Here is a 23135-nt window from a genome sequence, read left to right on the forward strand (position 1 = left end):
CTGCAGCCAATACATGACAGATGATGCTTAGGGTGGTATTTTCTAAGAAGAATGAAGACTGGAGCGCAGGCAGCCTTGTCTGTTGTTGTCAGATAAAGTGGCGTTTTGAAGGACAGTACATCTGACTTCACTGGCCACTTTTATTGTTGATTAGAATGATGTAGAAGTGTTTGAGAGCCACTCTGAGATAGAAGGGTGAACAGGTTAAAAATTAAGAAAGGCTGCACGGCGAATTAAGCTTTAAAGACCAGTTTTACTAATGAATTGTGATGCCAGGCCACTCGAGGGACATCACTTACAACTGTAGTTGCACAAAAGCGCAGTCATCTTGATTAAAGTGGATTGCTTGTCATATCAGAACAGTGTCTCTGTTTCACAGCAGAGCTAAAATTTTGTGATAAGTCACAAATTTCACAGCTCAACTGCTTATGATTTTAATAGTCCATGTCTAGAAAAATTTCTGTACTTTCCAGCTCAATACCCAGAGACTTGTAGTCAGATCCCAGTTTCCTCGGGGTGGAGCTGAGGCTGTGCAGCCGGACGGAAGCTGTGGAAGCAGCATAGCCGTGGCACATTAGTCAGAAAGCGCCGTGTTGCCACCTCATGCATGATCAGTCTTCAAGACTCCAGCGGTGACCTCACCGCACAGCCGTGGGCCATATCATGTTGCTGATTGAGCATGCAGCAAGCCTCAGAGGGTACGCGGGTTACATCTTCTTCTCGCCGAGAGGAACGGAGGGTGTTCTGACGGAAAATTCCAAAACATCACTTGTGCTGGAAGGCTTTTCTCAGTGGGCTTTAGAGTGTGTTTTCAATGCGCGCGTGCATGGAGTGTAACATGGGCTTGCACACGTAAAGTTCATCACTCACGTCCCGTTGAGGTTATTGACATCTTCAGCATGAGCCGCCCCACCACTCTAATGCACAAGTTGGTAAGCAGTATGAGGAAAAACCAATGATTTGTCCCATTATTATTCTTGTCCCATGCTCTGCTCGGTGGCCAGGAGTAATGCAACAGTGGGATATCAATTCATAGCCGTAGCCCCAGGAAAGCTCTTTGGAAAGCAGAGGGATTTTCAGCCTGTGTGCTATAGCTCTAACTCTCAAGCCAGACGCTGCAAGAAATGTTAGTTTAAAGAATTATATCTGGACATGTCGGAAGCAGCCCGTTATGGGAGAGGTAGCATGGCTCAGCTTGCATTGTTTGCTCATGAAAGTTCATTAGATAAAGAGACTTAGATGACAGGACATTAATTATTAAAGACTGAGCTAATGTGTGCTGTTTAAGGTAGCACTGCATATTTATCATTTCTTAATTCCAGCATATTACATTTAAATAAATGCATTTTTATTTTTGCAGTATTAAGTTACAGGGATTTTTTTTTTTTTTTTTTACATCCCAGACAGCATTAGAAATTTTTATTTTTCACTTTTGAGTTTTGCCACATTTTTGTTAGCTGGTAACAGAATTATTCAACCAGTTGAAGAAATGAGCTCTATCTATGTGTGCCATGCTTAAAGTTTTTAGTATTTTGGTCACATTTCCACAATCTTTTGCACATTTTCTTAATTTTTATGTAAAGCACCAACACAAAGTAGTGCATAATTTTTAAGTGGTATGAAAATGATTCATCCTGCAGAGGGAACTTACTTTAGCCAATCTGCACTCTCGTCCTTTCAGTCACTGCCCACTGTTTTGTCTTGGTCATTCAAATAAAGCATCGTAGAGCCAGAGGTGGGCAGTGTAGATAAAAACTGTACTAAAGAAAGAGTAGATATTCTTTTACATATTTTCATTCAAGTAAAAGTAAAAAGTAACCATCCAAGAAATTATTCAAAAAGTATTTGGTTGCTGATCAAACATGCAACAGGCATTTAATATTTAAAAATTGCATTATCCAACATTATTTGTTTCATAATTATCAAACATTATTTATTTGATAATGTATGTTTGATCAAATATAAAGTTATGTGGAAATTTTGGTATTTTAAGGACCGAAACAAAACTTATTGTTTTGTCATTTTGTTATAATTACAAAATAAGAAAATCAGGTAAACATTTTTCCAAATGAATGTCTTTCAATAAAAACATATGAAATTTCAACACAAACTGCATCTCTGTGTCTGTGGCTGTTCTTCATTCAGTGGAGGTACTGACAGGGAGGAGAATCCAGACATTTTACTCAAGAGCAGCAATACTTCATAATAAAAATACTCAAGTAAAGGTAAAAAGTACAGCTTGTTAAAAATACTCCTAAAAATATTTTTTTCCTAAAATGTTACTGAATTAAATGTAATTGAGTAAATATAACTACATATGCAGCTCTGCATAAAGCTGTAGTGATTAATTATTGACAATTTTTTTTTAGATTTTTGTCAAAATGAATGTTTACTTATTTGCAAGCAAAAGGTGTTCCCCCTGATGCGCATTTAGCTAAAACAATGATTCAGTAAAATCTGTGATTCTCCTGCTGTGCCTCTGTTGAGCCTGGTCTTAATGAAAAAAGACACACAGCACTAGTAATAAACTGAATAATGTATAACTACTTGAGGTTTTTGGCTCCTTACAAAGATATCAAGTTCTGGAGAATGTTGTGTTCTGTTGTCCTATTTGTTCCTTGGATGTTTTGTGAAAGACACACACAGAGTAAACCTCCTCCTCCTCAAATTTTCTCACAATGGAGGTGAAAATTAGTCCTCTCTGCAAGTGGAGTGCATCCAGTTGAGAACAATATGCTAACAATTAATCAGGAAAAGATATGCTTTCCCCATTTTTAGATAGATAGTACTTTCTTTGTCTGGCTTCCCCACAAAACTGAGCGATTTGCACAGGAAATGCAATTACAGCAACCACTGGAAAAGACCGCCACTACAGCCATAAGTGTTTTTTGTTTTTTTTGTCCTCAAACCATTTTCTCAAGTGATTGGGGAAGCGAGCTGTAAATGAATAGGGAGGCATTTGAATAGTTCTCAGAATGCACATCAGCCCCTCCAGATGATGTAGAGAACATGCTTTTTTGTGCACTTACTGCTGCAGGTTTGTTGCCACGGTCAGAGAAGTGACTCAAACCTGTGCAGAACTACATGGTGCAACTCTATTGTTGTTTCTGACCTTCTGAGATGCACTGCAGTTGAAAATAAATTGCAAAGCTTGTGAATGTTTAAAAGCTTCCCTGCACCAGCCTGGACCACCTAACAAGGGTTTCATGTTGGCCCCATCAACCATTCACCATCACAACTACTGGCTGTTAGGGAAGCTGCTCAAACACCCGCAGTCATACAGACAGTGAGCGAATGGCTGCGTTCCGGGCCAGTTTAGTTCAAACATGCAGCGGATTCACTACAAAGGGATCAGCAGACATTTGTATAATAGCATGTCTCCCGGTGTCCTCAGGTTTCCTTATCGTTTGATGCATTGCAGCTTATTCTCATCTTAATCTTCCTTCAAGATCAAAAAGGATGATGCAGGGGAATATTGATTTTCATTGTGAGAGGAAGTGGCACGTTGCTGCTGATGTGGTTATTAAAAAAGCACATTAAATATGTAAACAAACTGTCAGGCTTGGAATTTGTTGCCTGCATGAATGATGCAACGTGGGCTGAAACTGAGATTGCAAATGGGAAAGGTTCATTTGTTTCCTAATGTACTGAGAAATAGCAATGATGCTAATGTAGAATGCTCCTAAAGCTGGTTTATTCTGTATTTTATATTAACAAATTTGATAACTGGCGTATGTGGACATAGTTACTTCTTGTGAATAACCTGGTCAGATTTCACATACATAGTTTTATCTCTTTGTTTTAACACACAGCATTCATCATAGTTCTCACTCAGTAGCTGTCTTCTTTAACAGTTGTCTTTAAATGGTTTCTTTTTTCACATCTTTATAATAAAAACATGTTAGGATTTAAACTGTCTCTGATCGCCTCCTGAAAAACCCGACATTTAACCTTCTGAATTATTTTCAGCCTGGTTTATAATTATTTTCATGCTCAGGATTTACTCTTTTGTTAGTTGAGGCAAAGAAAATGTTCTGTAGCGTACGCTGGAGTACAGACACATACAAATTTAATGGCACTCTCGGTAAATATGTATAAAAATCATTGAAACGAATTAATCTTTTATTGCTGTGCTCTCATGCTGAACATTTTAGAAAAATCCAACCTTTTATTTTAGTGCAGTTATTCAGCAGAGTAAAATATAAAAAAAAAAATATTTTTTAGTCAATGATGGCATAGTTATTGGCACTTCTGTTATGAATATTTTGTTCTACTCCTTTTGCCAGCAGGACAAAACCTCTGCTTCAACATTTCCCATGGCTGAACATGCAGAAAGAGGGATCTTTGACCATTCCTCTTTGCGGATCGGGGGTTCCCATGTCTAGTTTTTGAGAGCTACTATATTCTGCAGCTTTTTGATGCATCCTCTCTCTAACACACCTGAATGAAATGAATGGCTCTTTACAAGGCCTCTGCAGAGCTGAGTGCTGGACCTGGGCACCTCAGTTCTAGACTGTGCAGAGTTCTCTGTTGTTCAGTTCAGACGGTCTGTTGGGTGGAAGGAAAGCTGAGTTTTGTTCAACTCTTTGAGTGTTGATTGGAGGTCATCTTTATGTCAAAAGACAAGATGGTGGATCATGTTCAGCTTCCTTCCTGGTAAACTCTACCAATTTCTATATAGTATATACTGGTTCTTCAAGGAGTTCCTGATGATATGAACATGGCTTCCTGGGCCTTTGGAAGAGAAACAGCTCCACATTCTCACCAGTAGTTCTCAACCATACATTTTTTTTATATTCATCATTTGTTTTAAGGCAAATCCACCTGGAATATTAATTTAATCCGATTAAAGTTCACAGTCCTAGTTAAAGTCCCTGCAGAGTTCAGCAATCTCCACATATATATTTGTGATGATAGGAAAGATGAAGCATTTTACTGGTATCACTCCCAAGCAGCCAGTTGGCCTTAAGCTTGTGTCCAAAAGTTATTAAACGAAGCCTGTTATTGTTGGCTAAATCTTATAAGTACATTTTCTGTTCTGCCTAAAAGGAAGTAAAGGTTGGATCAAAGTGTTACATCATATTTCTACTCCAGCGAAACTGAACATCCTTGATTACAAATTAAAGGTTCCTAAAACCTTTGTTCAACATAAAATAGTAAAGGATACATAGATGTTCAAAATGCTTCAGTTGCATTCTTTTGAAGCAACTGCAAGTGCTGCCAGTAATGATTAAAGAATACTTCATGTTATTATGCTGCTGCAATAAAAGATGATTTTAGTTTCAGGCCAAGAAATTTGTCTGCAGTTGTAGCATGTCACTTTGCAGGGCTGTGGAGGGGGCTGGTGTTTTTCTGCATTGGTCATTGGGCGCCTACCAAATACCACCTAAGCACATTTAGAGAACCTAATTAACCAAACAGACTTGGTTTTAAATTGAGTGAGGAATCCGGAGTAACCAGAGAGAATAAGTGACGCACGGGGAGAACATTTCCTTTTGTTACTGCAAAAGTAAAATTGCAGCTTTGGTTCTGATTTCAGTTGGATCACACTAGAACAAAACTTTAGAAAACACGCGAGTTCTGGTAGGTTTAGAAAATATGCTGCCTTCAACACAGCTAGCTTCCCATCAAGGTGTGTGCAAGATCTTCTGGAAAATCAAAGAAGCCAAAGCTGTCCACACATGAATAAATAGAACTAAGTGTTTTGTCAGCAGACTAATTGTCAAAGCAGCTTTTGAGAAGGGGTGTAATTGCTATGTAATCGGAGAAGTGACAGAGAGAACGGCTAAGCAGTCATCATCTGTATGTTGATCTGCCATCTGTAGTAGTGATTGGAGGAGGGAGCGGCTGCAGGGGGGTAGATAAACAGCAATGTCTTTTTTACAGTGTATTTTCAACTCTTCACAGATATTCTTACAAACTGTACATTTTAAATGTGCAGCAACCTAGTTTGTGCCAACGAGTGTACATTTCTGTAGGACCAAATAATGTATGGGAAGCAGAAAAATCTTTTTCATTTACTTTTATATATTGCAATGATTATGTAATATTTGAAACATTGGTTACGTCCTGGTTCCTCTTCTCAGAAACAGCTTAAAAGAAATATCTGTCTTTGATCACATAGAGAGTCAGAGGAAGAGTGGGCAGGGCTGTGAGAGTGCTGCAGATTTTTCTCAAGCTGGAAGTAAGATAGAATTCAAACAGCTTCTGCTTCTTATTTCTCCCAAAACCCCATGTCCCTGAAAATTCCAACAGTCTTTGCTAGAAAATAACCCCCAAACTCACCCTGGGCAAGTTTTTTTTCTGATGGTCCCAGATTCCACCGGGTCTGGCCTCCACCGATACCTTCAGGACTTCTTAGGAGGAAGCCTCTGTGTCTTACTGCTGAATATTAAGGTTGGTGTCTGCAAGAAAAGTCTCTGGGCTGACTTGGAAACTAAATCCAAATTTAAAAAATAAAATAAAATACTTGTATCTTTCATGTAGGTTCAAGTTGTCATTATTATATATAAAAAAACATCCTCAGTCCAAATGTCATGTTTTCTTGTGTTCTCACATGTTTAATTTGTACTGTAAAACACAACAAAACAGAGCAACAGTAATAATTGCATTTTTAGCCAAAATACATTTCCTAAGTCTATCTTCAGAAGCTTTGAAAAAGATAAAGAAGCGGAGTGCAGTTTCATTATAACCGCTCCATAATCCTGTTTACAGAATGAAAAATAATGACAGTGTTTAGAATGAAGCAGTGGACGCTGGAGTTCATCTGTCTGTCTTACATTATGATTGTGTGCAATAATCTGGAAAAATAAGGTTGTAGAGAGAGCAAGAGATAAATATGTCTTCTAAAGAAATTCATTAAAAATGAAGAAAAATGAAAAAAAAAAAACATGATATAAATATTTATTTGAAGTACAAATAGTTAGGATCTTAAATTGACAGAGCAGAAGGGCTAGCTGATTAAAGCTCAATTAGATTTTACAATGCTGTAGTTAAAGTTCACAGTCCTAGTTAGTTTTCAATCACTTCTAATAAATTACACCTCACAACTTTCTATTGACAGCTGAAGTCATTTTCAGCAGTTTTGGATATTTTACTTGAAACCAAATAAATGTTATTTCTCCCAAGTTAGGTCAGGTTTATCTGTAGAGCAGCTATAAAAATATAACACAGTAATCAATTATTAAACACCAACAAAAAATACATTCTATCAAAAGCCATCATCAAAATCACTAAGCAAATATACATTAAACAAATTGATCAATGCTTCAGTTATCATGTATCTAAGCCAGCTCAAAGGTTTTTACCCGTGATTTAAAGGAACTTGGTGTTTCAGCAGTTTTGCAGTTTTCTGCAAGTTTGTTCCAGATTAAAGGAGCATAAACACAGCATGCTGATTCTGGTTCTTTTAATGCAGAGCTTAGATTTTGAATCACCAGATTTAAAAGATGCATTTAATGTACGGACACTGAATAGCATTTATTAGAATATGACTTCACGGTGGAGCAATGGGAAGCACTGATGCCATGCAGCAAGAAGATCCTGGGTTGTTTCTGCATACAGTTTGCATTTGCATGCCCGAGTTCTCTCCAGGTACTTTAGCTTCCCCTCACAAATGCATGATGATTAGGTAAATTAATCTCTCTAAGCTGACTTTATGAATGTGCGTGTGCATGGTTGTCTTTCCTGTGTGAACTGGTGACTTGGTTTCTCATGACTGCTGGAAATGGGACCCAGCACCTTGTGGCCCTGCATAGATAAATGGGTATAAGCAGTGGATGGATGGATATTGTAATGTACATTTAAAATAAAAGGCTGGCTTTGATTTCCCTCAATATTTATATATTTTTCAATTTCAACTTTTAAGGATAGAGGTGCTGGATGATTTCGTGGATATTTTTGATAATTCCCTGTAAAATGTAAATACTGTGAGGTGTAATTGAAAAGCAGTGGCGTCTCTAGGTCCTGTGATCTGTTTTGATTGAATTTTTCTGATCCACACATACAGCAATTTTCCTATTGGTGAAGGGCAATCTAGTCAAAGCAAATGCCCTTTCAATTCCATTAGCAGTTGCATCAGTCTCTTAATGGAGAGTAAAATGGCACAAGACCTTTTTGCAGTACTTACACAATGAATATGAAAAGACTTTCACGAAGCCTGCCAAGCTTTAGTGAGTGCAAAACGGCTTTTAATTGTGTCCTGACTCTGTGTTGGAACATTATGCGCAGCCTTCAAGGCTTGTCAATTTTATAATCAAAAAAAGATATTTTCAAAGCAACCACCATTGTGCAAATCTAATTTCCCCTTAAAAATATCTGCACCAAAAATGGCAACAAGTGCTTAAGACATATGGAGCATTGAGGAGCCAGCTTTAGAACAGCATCAGCCTCTAACACAGTGATGTGAGAGGCACTAAATCTAATGAAAAACAAACCCACGTGAGGTAAATTGTGTTTTCTGACAATTCTACAATCAGGTGCATTTTTCCATTAACACCAGGGTCATAAATCCGTACTAAGATCTCGTACATCTAAAATCAGAGTACTAAAACAAAGTTAATTTCTAGGTGCTGTTAATGAAAAAATTTCAGATGCTCCATAAAGCAACAGCTTTGATAAGACGGGGAAGCATCATTAAGCCGGGAATGAGTCTGTCATTTCAGTCTTGGCATGCAGTATTAATCACAAAGGTCCTTTTTAAAGTATGTTACTGATGGAGATGATGACAAGCTGACGTTGAGGAATTATGCAAAGGAGGCATCCGTCTTGATCTGATTTCAAAGCAAAGCTCAATAAACCTCACAGCTGTTTCATCTGCCTTCCAGTTTGCACATTAAGGGCCAGCTTAATTCTCTCAGTCTTGATGGAAAACAATGCCAAGCTTTCCTAAAAGACTCATTTTTTGTGTGCCTATTTCTTAAGAAGGACAGTCAAACATAATGTATGCTTGCCAGTGGGTAATGTGAATTAAAGTGGCAAAAGCCCATATTTATCATGGCCTGCCCCAGTGGCTTTCAGACATCCAACTCTTGCAGTGAAGTACACAGAGAATGAGCACTGCTAGTGCCACATTTTCCCTTTGAGTTACCTGGAATCACATTGAGCTTCTCACTTACAGGTTTTCATCATAGCGAGACCCTGTGCTGAGTAGAAAACTGTTTGTCAGAAATTGGATTCAAACCTACACCTTAAATTGGAGACCAGAAACCATGGCGCCTGACATCACTCAGACAGGCTGTCACCTACTGTGTGCAGGGAAATTGAGTACATGAACGAAATACATGGTGTTACGACCCGTACCTTTAAAAGAAACGTGTCCACCATATAGGCAAAAGGCCTGAATTAAACAGATGAATAGTTGAAAGGCAGAACGTGAATATGCAATTAAAATGTTGATTGTGATATTAAACTAGACATGTGAAGTATGAATGTATATGAACGATATAATCCTTAAAGCCACAGAATGTTTGCATAATGTATTACTGAAACTCCATGAGGAGTAACGATTTACATTTAAAAGCTTAAAAGGGCAAAACTTGCTGCTCAGTCAGATCTTAAAGCCGGAGGTTCTGATGTGCAGGATGATAAGTTATGTTCTGGTGCATTTAGCCCAAAATGGGGTCATGTTTTTATATTCTTAAAGCTTTTTCTCTGCATTAAAAGCAGGTATGAGAATAATATCACAAACATTCAAAGAAAAAATCTAAAATATGATCTGCTACCTACCAAGAATGGTTGTCTTTCCTGTGTGAACTGGTGACTTGGTTTCTCATGACTGCAAATGGGACCCAGCACCTTGTGGCCCTGCATAGATAAATGGGTATAAGCAGTGGATGGATGGATATTGGAATGTACATTTAAAATACAAATTTTTGCTGTAAATATTTGTATATAATCTTTTATACTTATTTTAGTTCCTCAAAAGCAGGGGTCCCCAAGCTATGGCCCGCGGGCCGGATCCGGCCTGCCTCCTCATTTGGTCCGGCCCCCTGAACAATACCAGAGAGCATTCAGTGTTTTTTTTCATATATATGTGGATTTTTCTTCAACCACCAGGGGCGCTCTTGAGCAGATATGAAACTTAGTTTCTCTCAATGGAATATATTCTAGTCAGTACCAGTCACCGTTTCGCTCACGGTTTTTTTTTCCCATTTGCATTCTGGGTAAAAATCTATCTACAAACGCTAATATGTCGTCGGCAGTAATCCAGCCGCCGCCGCCGCCGCCCCCCCGTCAACAAAACTTTTCTAAGGTTTCTTTCTCGAAAAACTAAGACCGGCCCCCGACCAGAAAAGGGAACAGTCATGTGGCCCTCGCAGGAAAAAGTTTGGGGACCCCTGCTCTAAAGTTTACATATTCATGTGTTGTGCCGATACGCTGCGTGTTTGCAAACCACATTCAGGTTCCTTGTTTGTGCAAACTTGATCAAGATTGGCCAACAATTTGTGAAACTGTAAATTATTACAGTTATAATGGGATCTGTACCATTTAACATTTTCATTTGATGGGAAAAAAGTGTTATCAATGAAATAATCTGCCAGTTAAACTACTTTTTTTTTATCAATACTTAGGAATTATTTAGTTAAAACAAGCTCCTGTATGTTACTGAAAAGATTCCTGTAAATTAGTTTTGTCTGATTTCAGGGGTACTCTGACATTTCCACTAGAAATTGTTTTTTGCAGTGTACCAAGGATAAGTTAAAGAGAAAGATTAGAGTTTTTAGTGTTGCTTTGCGTACCTGTGCATACAGCACTTTCTGAGAAGTCACACTCCTCCAACATTATAGTGAGATTAAACGCTCAGATTTACTGCATGTCACATCCCACTCTTTGGAAGGTTTATTGTGTGTTTAGAACCTTGTTTTCAGTGTGTGTCCTCAGCAACAAAACAGCTCATTTCATGCAACAGTTCAAGAATTTTAGCATCTCAGTTCATCATAAAGTGTCTCACAGTGAAAGCCTTCACGCTCTATTCCCATCAAACATAATGCACCTGTGATGCAAACTCTGTTTTTTGTTGTGGCTCTGAGGCTTGGCTGTGCTGCATTTTCAGGCTCCTGGGGCCACAGCAGACGAAACAAGGGCAATCAAGATGCTGAGATCGATATGTAAACACTGAGATGAATGGATACAGTTTTGTTCAATATCTGCCATGTATCTTTATTTGTAATGGCTTATGGGAAGGTAGGCTGTTTTCAGGGACTTTTTATTGAATATGTTAGTGTGAAAAGAAAAAAAAATACCAGAGTTTCATAAAGAAAAGAATTTTAATTGAACTTTGAATGGGATGAGCACATTTTTCTCATAACAAAACACTTTCTGAATGTCAGTATCCACCCTTACCTTAATTTTCTTTAACCAGTTTCTACCACATAGTTCAATTTTCCATCTCCATTGCTTACTGTTGTATGAAAAATGTTGCAGCTGGAAGTGAAGCTGAGCCCATGGGTGCTGCAGGCTCCATACTGCCTGGAGGAAAAAGTAAAAGAAGCCAGAGTTGGTAGATAACTTCCATTTCCATCAGCCTACTAAGCATTTCTCTAATAGGGCTCCCATCTCACCCAGGAGCTGAGTGGATGTCTTGTATTCCTTATCACCAAGTCATGGCACTCTTATATTTTTCAAATGCCAGCACTGCAACTGATCTCTGGTAATTCATGCTTAATTTAGATATCAGCGTTGGCTTTGAACACGGTGGCGTGGGGTGCTGAAGGGATCATGTTTGATTGGGTTTGATAAAACTCTAATCACAGTTCACAAAAAGGAGGGAAAAATAACAACCTTCATTTGCTTCTGATGATTTTGCTTTTATGGAATTTATGGCCCCATGCTGCTGCTGTGTAATTGCAGTCAGGACGTAATTAATCTTTGATTGGCCTTCTGCACTAGAGCTGTGGATTCTTGTTACTCTCGTTTCTGTCTAGCAATCTATTCATCCCTGGGTCTGCAAGGAGGAATATACATGTGATGCTGTGCAAAATAAATCTTAACCACTGGAACCTTTCTTATTTTGTTGGGATTTTATTATGTCGGCCCAGACAAATCAGTTCATATAGAAGAAAATGTATGCATTGTCTTCAGGTTTTTCCACAGGTATGCAAAATGTATGGAATGTCCTTTTTTCCCTGAAAAATTCATAGCAACCAGTTGCCTTTGGAAGTCTCCCGATTAATAAACATAGTTCCGTTGTGAATAATTTAAATCCAGGATGTTTTGTGAAGGTCTCAGAGGTTTAAGAGAGAACATTATTGAACAAACAAGCATCTTGGAGGTAAAGGAGGCAGTTCAGACAGAAATGATAAAACAACTTCCCAACCTCTGAAATCCTCACAGATCTCTGTTCAGTCCATGATTTAAACAGACATGGACATCCAGTTAAACCAATAGACTGGGGAAGGTCACAGAAACTATGGTGCCTGTGGAGGAGCTTCAGGGATGTACGCTCAGGTGGAAGAATCTGCCAAAAGGACAATTATTAGTGTTGCAGTCCAGTTCTCCTTTCTGAAATAGTGGAAAGAAAAAAGTCACTGTAACATAAGATGCTCTCTTTTAGATTTTTCTAAAATGAAACGAAAACTTTTTGTCTGATATGAAAAATGCTACGGGGCTGATCTGCAAAAGATTAGCACATACAAGATCAACTGCAAACTCACTAGCATTTGCAAACCTGATCTTTAAGCAGCATGCAACATGTGTCATCATATGCAAAACATATGCAGATCATCAGAAAGTTCAAAATACTGGGAGGAGTTTATGTTAATGTAATGACTTGCCATCTAAAATGTGCAGACATGTTTGTGGTCATTGTGACAAGCAAGAAACATAGATACAACAACAGAAAACACTGTTTGTCAAATGTTTGGAACAATAGAAGAATATGAAATAATGAAAAAATAGGTTAAAAATATCCTCCAGCTATGTTAATTTGAGGTGCAGGATTACGGAATAATTCCAGCACATCATAACTTTCTGGCATCAGACTGTTATGTTTTGATACTCTGCAGGAGTGCGACACAGATAATGATTATTTTGCTGCATGTTCCACAAACTGTGCTTGTAAAATCTGTCTGTATGGAACAGATTAAAGAAACCAGTTAAATACAGTGATCTAGAGCTTTGCTTTAAATGTTAAATGTTTTTACTGTGTACCACACTGTATGCTTATTTAAATGAAATGCATTATTATCATTATTTTATTATGACTTTCTACTTCATTCTTTTTTATTGACGCTCCGCTCTCTGATCCTCTCCATGACAACCAGGATCACAAAAAAAATCCCCATCTAAACATGGGGCAGTCTGTACCACTTCTGCACATGCAATCTTTTTTTTTCTTTTTTTGTTCATGCAAGTTCGAACTCCTAAATTGTGTGTTTGAAGAAAAACATTGCATATTACTCTGAATATCGTGGTGAAGCATGGTGCTGGCAGCGTCATGCTGTGGGGATGCTTTTCCTCAGTCAGCACAGGGAATGTTTTCAGGATTGCATCATTGGATGTTTTATAAAATTCCATAAAAAAAAAAAACTTGTAGAAATTTGTTCTATCAATGTGATAAAATAAACAAAGTTTCAGGAGGTTTGAATACTTTAACAGTTCACCGTCTAAAAAGCCTTTTTGCCCAGTACTGGTACAGTGTAAATTACTCAGACAATATAGTATAATTGTCAGAAACTATTTCTACTCCACTGCTCCTCATGCTACGTTTTCTATGTCCTCCTATATTAAACATGAGAAGGGAGTCCATATTGGTACTAATTGGTTGCCCGTACAGAAGCCTGAAGGTTTTTCCCTCTAAGCAGAGGAAATGATTGCCTTGCTCCGAGTGGCATTCATGTTTCCTCCTAGCTGTGTGGTACCAAACGGCTCATTTGCCTCCACTGAACAGCTCGTTTCATGCACAGAAGGGCACTCTGAAAAGCCGAGCCGCGCACACACACACACACACACACACACACACACACAAGGATACAAACTGCACGGCCATTAAAGGACCCCATTCAAAACAATGGCTTGTGTCCTTTCAGTGAGTCGATCTGTGCAGCTGGCAGCACAGAGCGGATTTCTGGTCTTTGCAGACACACACACAGATGCAGACACACACCTGCGGAAGCAAAGGTTAAATCATGCGCTGACCTTCAGTGTACATATTTGCTGTAACTCTAAACTCCTTTAGGCTTTGTAAAAATTCAGGCTGTCAATGCAAAAACAACAGAAGCTCCTTAAAACGGCACAGCTCCGGGCTTTCTCAATATTCTCCAAGCCTCTGTAAGGCAGGAAAGATGATACCCATTTGGGGCTCATTGGAGCAAATCAGAATTGTCAGCACTGTGGGTTTTTACCTTTTAAACAGGCAAGATGGATAGATAATCACCACATGCCATTCTGGGGGCCAATTACACAGCTTTGTGTGAAATTGGAAAACCTGTTCTTTCAGAGCCCTAATGGATGTTCTGGTCATTAGTTATTTGAGAGTCTTCTCTGGCTGTAATCAAACGTGAAGCATTGCGTTAAGCGCCCATAAAGGAACAGCTGCCTCTCTAAGTGACCTTCTGTTTAAGAGAACCCAACTGTCAGCCGTGTGGTGTTTTGTGACAATTATTATGTGTGTCTTCATAAAAACAGCCTTTTTTTTTTGCGGTGGTTGCATCTCATTTTTATGTCTTGCTCTTGGTTATATTTGCTTTTCTTGGTCTGTTAAGTTGCCATAAGCCCATCATGTAGTGTATAGAAGGTATGCATACCTCAACCATCTGTCGTTTCTCAGCTCTCTTAGCATATTCAATCAAAGCAAACGCACCGTTTTTCTTTCACTTTTGATTTACCTAAAGAATATGTTAACTGATATTCTCTTGTCGGTCTCTCATGTTTCTGTCTAGGTGACAATCTGACTAGTCAACAGGCCCCGCCTCCCATCCCACCTGCCCCGCCCCCACATAAGCAGCACCCGTCCATCACCTCCCTGAGCCGCAGCTCACTGGCCAACCAGCGGAGCCCGAGTCCACCACCCACAGCCGGCCTGGCGGCTGACTTGCAGAGCACGGCGGAATGCGTCCAGCTGCAGGACAGCTGGGTGCTGGGCAGCAATGTGGCCCTGGAGAGCAGGTGGGTGACCCGCAGCGACCACCAGCACAATCTGATGTCAAATTCACTGATTCAGAAAGCAGAATGATGCCCAACAGATGAGCTGAAGCGAGCTTTAAGTGTAATAAATGTCTTTTCTCCCAACTCGGTTTCAGTCAGTGCCCCCAAAACCCGTCCTATCAAATCTTATAGGATTTTAATTAAACCCTTTGGGAGAAAAAGACTCACTTATAACTTTGTTTTACTGTTTTACTTTAATTTTATAGTCTGGCTCACTTTAGATGCTTTAAATCTCTAACCAGCAGCTTGTTTGATGTGTTTCTGAAACACACGATAATTTCTTATATTTCTAATAGTTTCAGTGATGAGTCATGACTGAACCGACAGTTTGCTTTTGTCATCTGAAATAATTCAAAGTAACAACCAAGCCTTAAAGTCCTGGAAGAAAATGCAGTGAACATCATGTTCTTGATAGACAGCACCCTCTTTGTAGTCATTGTGCTTTTTGTTTTTTTATTTTAAGAAATGTGAATACAACACATTCTCAGACAGATGGTGTTGGTCATTTATAATAGAAGGAATTAACAGGATCATTCTCATTATGATTTGAAATATCTATGAAAGACTTCTGTTCATGTCTTGCTCCTTTCACTCATCAGAAGACATTTAACCCAAATAACCTCAATTATAGCAGCAAAATACAACAGTCAGTGCAATTGTGTTCAACATAAACACATTTCACTTGTTTAATTTGATTATTTTTTTTACAAGGCCTAATGTAAAAAAGTAAGTTTTAAGAAGCTTTCCTTAATTTTGTATAAGTTTTTTGCTTGACAACTCCTCAGTTCAAAGCAAAGCTTCTTTTAACATCAAGCCTTCTTTATAGCATCATTTAGCGTAGTAGTTTTCTGTTTCAGCATTCATAAACTCTTCTCTGTAGTTTTCACCCTGTGACAGCTCATAATGTACAGCCAGGGCTCCCAGTTTATCAGATATATTTCATGTCTCTCTCTTCCTCTCTGAGTCAAAGCAGAAAAAAACTGCTGTAAATAAGTCATTCATGATTTATGCTCATCATTTTTCACTTCTAAAAGTAGCATGCATGGACAGTTTTGCAGCATTTGAGTCAATCTCAGACACGGCTAAGTGTGGAAAGTGCAATCAGGAATAAGAATGAACATCCGTCTCATTACAACTTCAATCATCAGTATTTTCTTTGGATTTTTAAAGATAGGCAGACTTCCAAGATGTGGAAGGAGAGTTATAGGTGGTTAAAAAAAATCTTAAAACTGTTGTGTGCATTTGTTCCCTTTGATGCCCTTAAATAACATGCAGTACTACCTATTCTCTTCAGAAGTCAGCTAATGGGTAAGAGTGTAAATACATCTAGTGAAAGGAACTGCAGCCAACAGGCTGACAACAACTCTGGGGGCCTTGGCTCACCACAAGTCTGACTTTTAAGATTGATGGTTCACAGGAAGTGTGCTCAGATGAGATTAAAAATAAACTTTTTTTTTTACTTAATAAAAATGCTTTGTCTGAAGGAAAATTAGCTCTGCACATTAAGCTGATCACTCCTTCTAAATGGTTAAACATGGTGGTGTTTGCAGCATCATTGCTTTTTCTCGGTATGGACAAGGAAGCAGGCAGGACAATGATTGATGGTAAATCATTTAAATGTAGTTCAGTGCTCTAAGAGAAACCTGTTAGAGTTTGTAAAAGAGTACAGACTAGGACAGAACTTTAGGAATGACCCTAAGCATAGCCTAGTCAAAGTTCAGACCAAACCTCAATGAAGAATGTGTTGCAAGACTTGTTTTCTATCAAATATGATTAAGTTTGAGATGTTTTACAAAGTAGGATAAGCAAAAAACACTGAAACCCAAAAGACGTGAGGCTATAGTGAACCTCTGCCTGTATTTGCAGTTCAGTATTTGTGGATTCACCTCTACATGGATTTTTCTGTAATTTAAAATCAATTGGAAAAATTTTGCCTATTTTCAGATTTACCCATGTCTGAAAGATTAGGAAGAAATCAGCTTGGGAAGCTGAAATCCCTGAACACAAAGCTTCTTGACACACTATTGGCTGCCATTTGCAAAGCAGCCAATCCCGGAGCACTGCTCATTTTCAATGGCACTAATTAGTTGTATCCCCAAGACTGAAGACAATTAATACTGTAGAGCTTGTGGAAAGACAATTTCCACTGTGTGTATTAATGTATATTAAGGTATATGTGTGGTTTGAACTATTAAAATAACAGTTACAAACCTCTGAAGTACTTTAAATTGAACCAAAGAGCCTCACTGGAAAACATTTTCTAATTGTCTGAATGTGACTGAATTCTTCTTTTTCAATTTGCAGTTTGTGACTAACATAAAGAAGTTTAGGTAGGTAAGAGTGCTTTTGCAAACCACTGTAAATGAAAGCAAAGAAGGAAAGAGGCTTTTAGCAGAGCTGCAGTGGTTTGTGTTTTGACCACTGGATTCAAGCGTCTTAAACTCAATTTGTAGCAAATAACATATAACTAGAATAATGACTCCTTTAGCCTCTTTTAAGCTGGCAGCTTGTGTGTTACGTTTTATCAACATGAACAATAAAACCAATCTCAGAAACTACGCAGCACTACCTCACAGTTCTTATATTAAAAGCCTTTCCATTAGTTTGTGGCAAATAGGCTCAAATTCTATTAAAAGGGATGGATGCTTTCAGCTGGTGGGTTGTGGAACGCACAAAAAGCAACGCCCATCCTTTATAGCTGATGATTTTATTAATGTTTTAGTGTCACTCCTCCAAACTGGAGGGGGCACTGAAATGATAAATCACTTTAGGATTTAAAATATTTAGGGATAGCTTATTTTTAAGCCAATTTTAAGGAGCAGTTCTCATCAAGTTAAACTATTACACCACAAATTGGGCATGACATATTATAGCTCCTGCTGCGTTTGATTAATGGCCACATTGTTCACTGATTTTTCTGCTTTTTGTAATCACCTGCACTTAAGGGCTGATTACTAGACATAAGACCAGCTCACAGTGAGAAGGAGAGTTCATGATTAGTGTGAAGTATGGCAACAGCAGAGAGCTTGCCAGTTGAAATCAAAGAGTCTATAGCTTAACGACAATCTAGGTAAGCGGATTTTGTCTTATATCACAATCTGCTGTGCAAGATTCTATTTAGTGTCTCAGACAAGTCATTTCTCCTGAAATATTAGTTATATCTCTCCTAATCAGCAAGCTTAAAATATCTTGGCTAATGAAGTGCAGAGCATGGCGCTCTGACTAAGAAATAGCCTCGACTAGATGGAATCCAGCCCGATGTTTCCTGCCAAGGGGTACGCACCCTTTCATGATTGTAAACTTTGACTTGAGCAGCACAAAGTCTCAACTTCTTAAGATCTGATGGAATCAGCTGGGATGTGTGGTGACAGTTTTGCTTTTCCAGGAAGACGCTGTAATTGAATACTAACCGTCCAGTGACCTTGAGCTGTCTTAGCCGTATCGACAAAACAATATGTACACACCTATCATCAGCCGAGGCATAAATCACTACCACCATGGTGGACTCTAAATCAAGTGCTTGTCAGTGGGTGGGAACCGAGGGCTGCTGCGAACCAACAGGGCCAAAAGGGAAGACCCGGTTCAGAACATAATTACAGATGTCATGAAAACCACCGGGTTGGGAAATGTAAACAGAAGCTCAAGAATGTACTCATTAGGCTGCCCTCAGGGGGTTTGGGGCAGCAAAGTCCAGGCAACAGCATCTGTGTGCAGAGGATAGCTGCAGGTACCTTGGGGAGGTGAATCTCATTTCGGTCTCCAAGAGTGACACAGACTTTATTTCTCATGCAGCTCTGCAGACCTGCTCATGTGTGCACTCGGTAAATTATTCTGTACAAGGGATTTGATTAAAAAAGTGTCAAGAATGAATCACAATGTTATGATCTTGCCTAATATATTTCCTGTGATATGACGACCCCTTTGAAAATAAAACACTCATTTGACAGCTTTAACTACTTTTACAGCAATTAGCAGTAATGAAATATGTGTGTGTAACCTCCCCTAGAAGTGTTGGTCTTCAAAGCCCGAGTGCGCTAATTTGACTTGGTACCAGCTAGCTTTCAGTGTTCTTTGAAAGAGTGAGAAATTCTGCACTGATCATTATTTTATGGTGATTGATAAAAGTCACTGATCTTGCTGCCAGGCAGCTTCTAACATAAATGTGGCTTATTTTCTCTCTAGAGGTACACCCAACCTTTCAGGAGAAGTTGAACAAAACAAACACCGACTTCCACACATGCATCTAATAGGGATTTAGTGATCCATGCAGGTTCCTACTTGAGACAATATCAGGTTCATAAGAGTGAGAATGCAGCTTTTTAGCAAAACGTCTTGTTCTTTTCATCAATCTCCAGCCATCTTTTAAAGACTCTGTAATAAGTGTACTCATCTGTACAGTTTGTTCTCGTTTACCTCCTTCTAAAGAGGTCTTAATACAAAGAAAGCAGTGGAAAAGCTCCTTTTTATTTTTTCACAAATAAAGCTTTAATGAATCTCAAGCTGTGTTTTAAACAATCTCTATTAGGGATGTCACAGTGTAAAATTTTATTATGATGATTATTGCATGCAGACTCATCACAGTTACTAATATTCACACAGTTTTGTTAAAATGGGCTTAAATATGCAAAAAGGATTATTAGACAATGAAGTTATCAAGATAAGAGTACTACTATTTTAATTTTCATCTCGGTGAGAAAAAAAATCAATATAAACAATTTAATCTCATGTATATGTGTAAAATTATAATCTAAATTCTTTAAATTGGTGATTGCAACACAATAGAGATTTAATTGTCGAAAATAATAGGAAAGATTCCTACAGCTACTCAAAATCGAATGTAAATCTGTTAATTCAGTAAAACGCTTAATTCTCCACACATCACATTCAGATTAAACCATATATGGATCTTGTGTTTTCAGTATTAATTCAGTAACATCTGGCAGAAATGTTATCATAAAAATCATTAAACAGGTCATAGTTTCATCTCAGATCTCTTCGTAGTTTTATTTAATTCAGGTTTGCTGCGTCTAGAATTATTTGCATTCGCAGCATTAATTCATGAATACAGCTAAAACTGAATAACTCACGCTGTATCCAAACAGTCCATTGTGAAGGCAATATTGTACATAATAGACAAATGTGTTCAATATAATATCCAGCTCAAGACAAATTATTTTGAATTTTAAACTTGAGAAGTTGAAGTCTAGATTCCTATAAAGTTCAAAACGGTCCTTAAATTCAACTCAGATAAGCTAACAGTTTGCAGCTAACAGCCAGTTGAGGTATCGCCACAGAGCTGATAAATCATTTATGTCATATTTTTTAGTTATTTATTTACAGATTCTTTTGCAGATTTCTCAAGATGGTATACAAATAATTGAAAGGTGATGGTTAGGTCGACCAAACATTGAACTGAAGAACTACTTCCTTTGTAAAAGTCTGAAACATGAACCCATCGGGAAGAAGATAAGGCACTTATTTTCATATCAGAGGCTTAAAAAAAAGGATAAAAAAGGGGCAAAAAGCATGATCTACACTTAATCCCATTCTGAGAGGAACTGGATAGTGTTACTTTAATGAGAAATATGATTGTGTCTACATATGGCAATCTGCAGTCCTACTTTCTGATATGAACTTAGTATAATTCCTTGAAGTGAATCTAAATTAAGTTTTATTCTTTTTATTTTGAAACCAGTGAGTCTGAAAAGTAACATTAGGCTGAGCAGTGATTCGGTTTGATATTGCCAACCACTGAGGAGACATTCAGATGTAAAAAAGGAAGGAGCACTTTTAATTCACCCTGCAGGTTTCTCTTACTCACCACTCAGCTTCACCGAAATAGTTTTTTGTGATGTTTTCAATTAGATATTCCATTGAATTTCTTTGTATAATGAAGTGCCATGCCTTTGTCTGTCTCCCTAGAGACCAATGCACATACGGGGCAATTACTCTCCAGCAATACTTAATCCTTTGTTTTTAAATAGTTTATACGAGTGGGAGTGAAATTCGTATTTTTAATGCCGTTATCTTGTAAGAGAGAAGCTCCAGAGTCTATGTGCTGCACTGAATAAATTAAGGTGTGCATCTGCTGCTACATTTGAATGTCCTTTGGAGCCCACTTCAACATTTTCTGCTCCTAAATTCAATGAGATTCAAATATGGCCGTCGTTATGATATTTCAGAATCAGTTCTTGAAGGCCTTGTGAGCCGTATGCTGCCGTTATAAATGTATTGTCAATCCTCATTGGACTCACGTGTCAAAGGAGTCCTTCGGTGAAATGAAATTATGTCTCAGCTCTAAAATCATCGCACGCCACTGTGTCCCACAGACAGTTCATTTTCCTGATGGAGAATGTGCTGGGATTGTTCTCGAGGGTGAGAAAGAATGGGAGTGGTAATTCAAGTACGTGGGATTTGCTCTGTGTCTGTGCGTATGTGTGGACATAAGTGTGTGGTACGCACATGTAAATCATGACTCAGTCACGCTCCACATAAGAGGAGGGAAATTGAACTTTTTTTTTCTGCAGTGTATGTCCACTCACTGTGTCATGATTGCACCAGGACTGATTAGTCATGTGTGAGATACCAGCCAACTGGCCCTCTGGAGCTGAGATGAGCTCAAAGTGTTTGCTGGTTAACGGCCAATGTGGATGGTAGAGTAGACAAAGTAGTAATCCTCAAGATGTAGTTTTTTTTTGTATGTGTTTGCCTTCTTATTTATTTTTGCCAACATCTTTAGTGCCAAGCAAACACGTCTCCGCCACTTTCAGAGTCCTGTGGCATTTTCTATTTATTTTAGTCATCTTTAGAAACTGTAACTGCTGCTGTTGATGCTGCATATCGTCTACAGATCTAAATTCTTTAGCTACAATTTGAAACAGTATAAAGATTTTTAAAACTCAGTGTGGGGTAATATAAATAATTGTTCATATAAACAGTTATTACACATTATAGTGGAATAGTCCCCACCACAGCTGTCTCTAAAAATTACTCCAAGGCATAATTGTGCTAGAATTAGACTCCCAAGTTTGACTAAAAATATTCATGATGCATAACATTATGAACACTGATAGATACATGCTGGCAAATGTTAGTGGGTAGATTCCATTAGGCAGCAAGTGAGAATGTTGTAGAAAAAGTTCTTGTTTGTGAAGCAGGAAAAACAGGCCACTGTAAAGATTTGAGCGAGAATGAGAAGGAGCCAGATCCTGATGGGAAGAGGATCGAGGCAGAGCTTCTCCACCACTGTGGTTGTTGTGGAGCGTACTCAGTCTGCAGAGGTCAGACTACCACAGGAAGTCTGAAGAATGAACAGTGTACATGTTGAAATACATCGTACTTTGTAGCTTGTTGTCAAGTACATGCTTGCCACTGTATGCAGCAACCAAAGGGCAGTGAGCACCAGGACTGAACCACAGAGCAGAGGACGAAGGTGGCCTTTATCGATCCAGTGGAGCATCTGTGGGATGTGCTGGACAAACAAGTCCAACTCATGGAGCCTCAAACCCCCAGCTCACAGGATTTAGAGGATCTTGGCATCAGATTCCCCAGGACACGTTCAGGGGTTCAGTGGAGTCTGTGCATTCATATGTATGGAGCAAATACAGCAACCGATCTCCCATTTTTTAAACTTTTTTTGGCTTCTTCAAGTTTGGACCCCAAAAATCTGATAATTTGCTGCAGCCATAAAGTATATCTGTTTGTAATAATTAAAATTCATCACTGTATAATAAGGTTCCCCTTGTCAATGGCTAATAAATAGTTGATATTTATATTTTTAATTAAATCGAAACCACTTTATGAATCAATTTTTATAACACATTAATTGAGGCTGAGACAAAACTGACTCGTTTCTCACCAAATGGTAAACTAAATCTGTTCATTTAGGAATTGCTCAGCTAATAATTTCAGAATATGTTCCAACATTGTATGCATGATTAGCATTTATGAGTATTATTCTTTAGCCTTTAATACTGTACTTTATCAGTGCA

At 38.4% G+C, this 23135-nt stretch overlaps 1 protein-coding gene across 1 annotated transcript in view; it reads left to right on the forward strand.

The window, feature by feature from the left end:
• Window positions 1-23135, forward strand: part of LOC106947132 (teneurin-3-like) — a 93527-nt gene that overhangs the window by 64619 nt on the left and 5773 nt on the right. Inside the window, exon 4 of the mRNA XM_015031951.1 lies at window positions 14880-15105. Within this exon, the coding sequence (XP_014887437.1) occupies window positions 14880-15105 (226 nt within the window). The remainder of the gene's footprint in view (window positions 1-14879; window positions 15106-23135) is intronic.

The sequence above is a fragment of the Poecilia latipinna genome, unplaced genomic scaffold (genome assembly GCF_001443285.1).
Source record: "Poecilia latipinna isolate Pla-1442-1.1 unplaced genomic scaffold, P_latipinna-1.0 Scaffold224, whole genome shotgun sequence".
Classification (NCBI taxonomy): domain Eukaryota; kingdom Metazoa; phylum Chordata; class Actinopteri; order Cyprinodontiformes; family Poeciliidae; genus Poecilia; species Poecilia latipinna.